This window comes from Manacus vitellinus, unplaced genomic scaffold (genome assembly GCF_001715985.3).
Source record: "Manacus vitellinus isolate BGI_N305 unplaced genomic scaffold, ASM171598v3 scaffold_20_pilon, whole genome shotgun sequence".
Classification (NCBI taxonomy): Eukaryota; Metazoa; Chordata; class Aves; order Passeriformes; family Pipridae; genus Manacus; species Manacus vitellinus.
In genome coordinates, this window is record NW_021939471.1 from 10,695,538 (window position 1) to 10,701,537 (window position 6,000).

Here is a 6,000-nt window from a genome sequence, read left to right on the forward strand (position 1 = left end):
GAAAATGAGAGATAGTCCCTCTCCAAAGGCAAAAATCCAAACAGTTTTATTAGAGACCAGCTTTAAAAATACTGTTTCTGTTCCTATGTCAGACCGTACCTGTCTGCAGTAATGTGCTCCTGTTTACCTCTCAGCAGGACTGGGACTGACTTTTTGGAGGACATAACAGTTTAAAAATTGATGAATGGTTTATATAGTGTCATTTCACTGTTCAGAGGTGACTGGTGCTTTGCCAGGTTGTTCTGAACCCTCAGGGGCTGGATTAATAATTGACAATGTGCGGTAGAGTGTGAGAGTGTTTTGTCCACTGCAGACACAGGTCAGGAAGTAATGCTACTGAATTGGACAGGTTCAGAAAGTAGGCTGTGAGAATGAGATGAGCAAGTTCAGCCTAACTGGGAAGGCATCTTTTTGGCTGTGTAGTGTAGCTTGCCAGGTGTAGCAGTAAGTTCTTGGTTATTGACAATTTCTCTATCCAAGTTGGGTGTTTTTTCTGATCAACTGTCTCTTGTAGGGAGCTGAGCCACAGCTGTCAGCTATGAGTGCTCTGCCAGAGCTGCATTCCAACCTGTGCCTAGATGCTCTTTTTTTCCTAGGACAGTTTAGGATTACACAGAAAGCAGGTACCAGGCTGAATAAAATGGTCTGGCAGTGGCTGCTGTCTTTTCAAGATATCCTGTGGGCCCAGAGCATCATCATCAGTGTTGGGTAGTTGCAGGAAGCCCATCATTTCTTCTCTTCTGCTGAGGAATGGGTTGCTGGAAGCAGTCTCGTGCCTTGGCTAGTGTAGTTTGCCTGTCCTTAGCCTGTGTCCAGTGTTTGTTTCTAAGGTTGTGCTGGGGAGGAATGCTGGAGAGAGCAGGCTGCATGCACTGCATAAAATATGGCTTTTCCCAAAGTGCAGGAGCTGCTGGGTGTTTCAGAACCCATACAACTGCAGTGTGTTTTTACTTTGGAGTGTATCTGACATGCTGCCATCTTTGTGTAGCTTCAGGTTTGATTGATACCAGGGATCTATTGCACTGTTTTATTTTCCAGACAGTAGTGGCTTAAATGTGAGCTAGAGCGTATGCAGTAGTCACTGGGAGCAATGTCCTTTGGTGGACATTGTTTAACAACAGTGACCAATAAGTGTCACACAGACTTGCATTATAAGCATGCTGACTTTACTCTTATATTCAGAAACATATGCTAATTGTTTCTTAATTTTTTTTTTTCTGAACAGAATCTCAATCAAATCATTCTAATCAGTCTGACAGTGGAGTTTCTGACACCCAGCCAGCTGGACATGTCCGTTCCCAAAGTATTGTCAGCTCCATGTTCTCCGAGGCCTGGAAACGAGGCACTCAACTGGAGGAATCCAGCAAGGTAACAAGAAGACTTTAGTTTGAGAACCAGCACTCAACCAGTTGTACGACACAGAGTGATATACCTCTTCCACCTCTGTCCTGAGTGCATTTCTTCTCTTTTTTATCTTACATTATTGATTTACACTTCTATATAATTGTTTTTTCAGGATTGATTTTTCAGGGAATTCAGCCCTGGAACTTTCTGTTCTTGCTCTTATTTGTGTGCACAGAAGCCCTCTGTTCTTTGAAGGCATGATACAGCCCTTCTCATAGAGTCGTATTAACTAATGTTGAATGAAGGCAAAATAAAATGATAAGCTGTTAACAAGTTGAATGAAATTCTTTCACTACGATATTTTTCCAGTTAGGTAGCCACATCTCCCCATTGTAAAGATGCGAATAACTGAGACCTAAAGGCAGGTATATCTGTTTTGAAGTACTTCAGTAGTACTTTCCACTCAAACTTTTTACTCAAAAGTTTTGTTATATTAGGTGGAAATGGAAACAGTAACCTCAGACACAGTCACAGCAGTTGTGAACTTGGTATCTACTCTTGCTGGTAAAGAGTTACAAAAGATTTTAACTCACCGAGCCTGGGGCTCAGGTCTGTTGTGATTTGGTTAGTTTTCTGTTCTTGTGGTAGTTGACTGGTGTACTTCCTGGGGAAGATTTCCAAACACAGCAAAAGTTCCACTTAAGTTGGTTTGTTGTCAGGTTCAAAGGAATCTCCAGGTTTGAGAACAGCCTTGATGTCATTAACTGTAGTAGCTACACGAGGAATTACATTGGCAGGACACTGAGAAGCTGTCTTCTGTCAAGTCTGAACCTTCCCCAGACCCCAGGTTCAAGCTAGAGAAGCAAGCTTTTTAAAACTAAAACTAAATCCATGCGTCACTACACCTGGCACTGGTGCTTCAGATAAAAAACTAAAAATAAGATAAAACATCACATTTTGAGATAAGAAAGCACGTGTGACAATGTGAAAGCTGACATGGCTAAATTCTTTGGGGTTCATAACTTTTCTGCAGTGCCTGCTGGCTTGGAAATTGTCTGATTCTAATAGTACTCAGTCCAGGAATGTAGCTTGCTAAATTGTGATCCAAGTTTTTCTACTGCATGAGTGCAACACCTGGTGTATGTCCCTCAGCAGATGGCTTGTGCATGGGTACAGGGTGCATCCTTTCTGCAGGAGTGGGATAGATGCACAAGATGAGGTACTTGCTAGCAGGTATCCGACAGAGGTGAGAGTACTGCTGTGAGAATGGTAATGTTCCTGTTTCCTCAAGTTTTGGGTTCAGTGTAAAAATCCTGCTGCTACGCTCAGTGAGCCCTTAGGCAAAAGTTTGAAGTTTATCACCATGGGGTCACTGTTGCTCTTATTAAGTCTGTAGTGCTGCTGGTAATCACTCATTTAAATAATCCCCAAGAATTTTTATGTTGTTTGATAAAAGCCATTTTAAAATTAAAATGTTCATAATACTTCCTCTTGAGGGCCATCCATGTATCAAGATTTCATTAATTCAAATTCCTTTTTGTGCACAAATCCAAGAAAGGGTATATTTCATTACCTCATGCATAACACAGGTAAATGGATCGCCCTAAAACTTCAAAAGAATCCAAATGAAAAGAACCATGTAAAGGTATCATTTGAAACCATGTTAAAAAAATTCTGAGTGAATTGGTGACAAATCTACCTTCAGTGAAACTACAGTACAGGTTTGACTCAGGGAACTTACATAACTAATAATTCAGATTGGCAGTGGAAAATGTTAGGCTGTGTGGCAAGAAAGGAAACAACTGTGTTGAAAGAATTGTAATTTACGTGGGACATGCTGGTTTAGGGAGACAAGTCTCCAAACAGTTATTTCAGAGGCAGTGCTTTGGTGACAAAGCTGGCTTAAGACGTTCATGTGGGCAGGTTGCTGCAAGTGCCAGGATGTGTCCAGCATGTCCTTCCCCTTCTGCAACAGCTCTCTCCCACCTTGTCACCCTTGGCTCATCCCCCTCGGCAGGCAGGGCAGAACACAGCATGCTTTGGCTCAGCAGGGATGTGATGTTGATGCTGGATCTCCAGCCAGGTTGTTGCACTGGTTGGCTAGTGGCTAACAGGTTAATAATGGGTGAGTTCTGCCTGCTTTTCCCTCATTTACCAGCTGCCAGTAACTTCACAACAATTTATTGAAGCTGAAAACATACTGAGATTTCTAGGAGTTTGTCATATTTGACCTAAATTTGCTAACCAGTCCAAAGGCAATTAGCATGGGAAAAGAGATGGCAAACAGTTCAGTTGCAAAGGTTCGTTTTCTTAGGAAAAAAAATAGCTAAAAAACCCCACAGTTGATACTTCAAAAATAGATACTGTTGTTTTTATAGCATTTTTGAGAATTCCAGATAGTCATGAAGATGCATGTTACAAATATGAAATTGCTAGTATGTAATAAGTAATTCCTCAAGATACACAAAAGGATGTCACATAATTGTAAGGACAAAAAAAGCACAATTATCTCTTTCAAGGTTCTTCTGTAAACAAAGTACGACTAAATATGTTTCTGGATGTGGAAATTTTATTTGATTCTGTGGAGATGAGAGGGGCTTCCCCTTCTCAGATGCACAATAGTCTTTTCCCTGTTGTGAGTGTTTAATTTGCTCACTGTGAAAATAACTGCCTTCAGTGGATATGAGGAAAACTCCCTCTTTCAAATATATCTAAGATTTTAAAAAAAATGTTTCACAAAGTGCAGATAATCCATTTACTTCATATTTTGAAAGATTGCTCTTTGCTCAAAGCATACTTTATTCATCTGTTCACATTGTTCACAGTTGGGCAGTGAAGATCATTATGCCTTAGTTTGTTTGTTAGATTTTAAACACATTATTTCAAATGGGATGCTACAACAAGCATCGAAATGCATGGTCACTGTGTCTGCTTTAAGGGACAAACTGAAGATTCTCCAAGGTCTTGCCATTCAGGGATAGTTATTCTGTTATGCCTTCTTCTCCCTCTCTGTCTGTTTTATTGCACTTTTACTTTTCCTATTGCCTTTTGCTGTCTCAGGTGTCAAAAGTGAAGCTCAGCACAACTAAAGGCAGCACACCCATGGTGCCTTATACAGGGCACAATTCAGGTCAGGTAGTGCTACTTGAAAATCCATTAACCTGAGTGATTGGGAGAATGGTAATTTACAGACTAACACCTGCAAAACATCAAGATTTCTCTCCTGTTTTGTAATGTGAACACCTTGATTTAGTTCCAGAACTGTTAATACTCTTGCCTTCCAGACCTACTGTGACAGGTAGAGGCACACCTCATGTTTGTGGTAAAATCACTGTTTGTTGTTTCTGACTCTAATCCTTTTGGTGGAGTTCTGCACATATAGACACTCTGTGCACCTGTGTTTAGAACAAAGTGATTTGCAAACCTGCTCTTGCAGTGAAAATGAGCATAGTTGGGCTAACTTATTGCAAGGTATCCACTAATAAGGCAGAGGTACCCAGCGTGCTCAGTTGCCATGGTGGCATCGTATTTCTAATGCATGTTTCTGTGCTGTGCACTGTGCAATTCACACCTGGGCTTGTAGCCAAAACACTTCGTATTGGGAGGATGTTTATAAACCTGAGTAATGCAATTATTGTTTAGTAGGCTTACAGTTTTAGAGAAACAGCTTAACTTGAGCAAAACCCTATGAGTAGACTAAAATATTGCCTGCTGCTTTCCCATTGCTCCTTCCCTTAGTCAGCTTTTCCCTGTCTTTCCTTAATTTTTCTGCTTATTGTGATAGTTGCATGTATAACTTTTCTTTCCCAACCTAACTTTCTTTTGCAGATATCTAAACATTTCCTTCCGGGGAAATTTTCCTAGGAAACCTCAGTTTTCCCTCTTTTTCCTTATTTTTTTTCCTCGCTAATCTTGGATACCAGAGCATGTGGAGGAAAAGGATCTCAATAGTATTCCTCTGTAGAGCTTGCTCTCAATATGTTTTAGAGCAGTTCAGGATTTCTGCATTTTTTAACACTGAACAGTGTTGTAAGGCCTGAGCTACCCCATGTAAAGATCTGACATGCTCTGGGAGGCCGTGTGTGGTCTAATGCCAGTCGTACTGAGCTGAGGTGTCCACAGAGTCTCTTGCTCTGCCTGATGTCCTCTGTCATGGCCTGTGGTGCTCTGGAGGGGACTCAGTTTGGGTCATTATACTTGCCTAAAGGAGGCCAGTGGGTACCACTGCCTGCCCCACAGAAGTAACAAGGCTGGCATATTTTCTCCCTGACAGTCAGCATAGCTTGGAATAGACCTGGCTCCACCTATTCTTGCCGGCTCTCCCCCCTGACCTGGCCCATTAGAAAGCATGGTCCTGGCTTGTCAGGTGTATGGAATTGTCTCTTGCTCCATTGTTTTGCTAATACTTCTTGCATGCTGTAATCTACCTCTTAATTTTTAATGACAGGCACATTTAGACCTTGACTTTGTAACCTCTTTGTCTCCTTCCCTCTCTCCCTCCCTCCCTTCCTCCCTCTCTCTTCTCTTTCTCCCTTTCCACTTTCACTAAAAATCCCTTCCCCATAGGCCCGAATGGAGCCTGTAGGTCGGCCCTTCGTGTCTGTCACAGCTCCTGTGTCCCCACAGACGAAGGTGGTGACCCCCTACACAGCATCC

The 6,000-nt window shown here is 41.8% G+C and overlaps 1 protein-coding gene across 1 annotated transcript in view; it reads left to right on the top strand.

Moving 5' to 3' along the window:
• Positions 1 to 1,677, top strand: part of RAPH1 (Ras association (RalGDS/AF-6) and pleckstrin homology domains 1) — a 47,933-nt gene extending 46,256 nt beyond the window's left edge. The window contains exon 14 of the mRNA XM_029959516.1: positions 1,226 to 1,677. Within this exon, the coding sequence (XP_029815376.1) occupies positions 1,226 to 1,386 (161 nt within the window). The 3' untranslated portion in view covers positions 1,387 to 1,677. The remainder of the gene's footprint in view (positions 1 to 1,225) is intronic.
• The last annotated feature ends 4,323 nt before the right edge of the window (positions 1,678 to 6,000 follow it).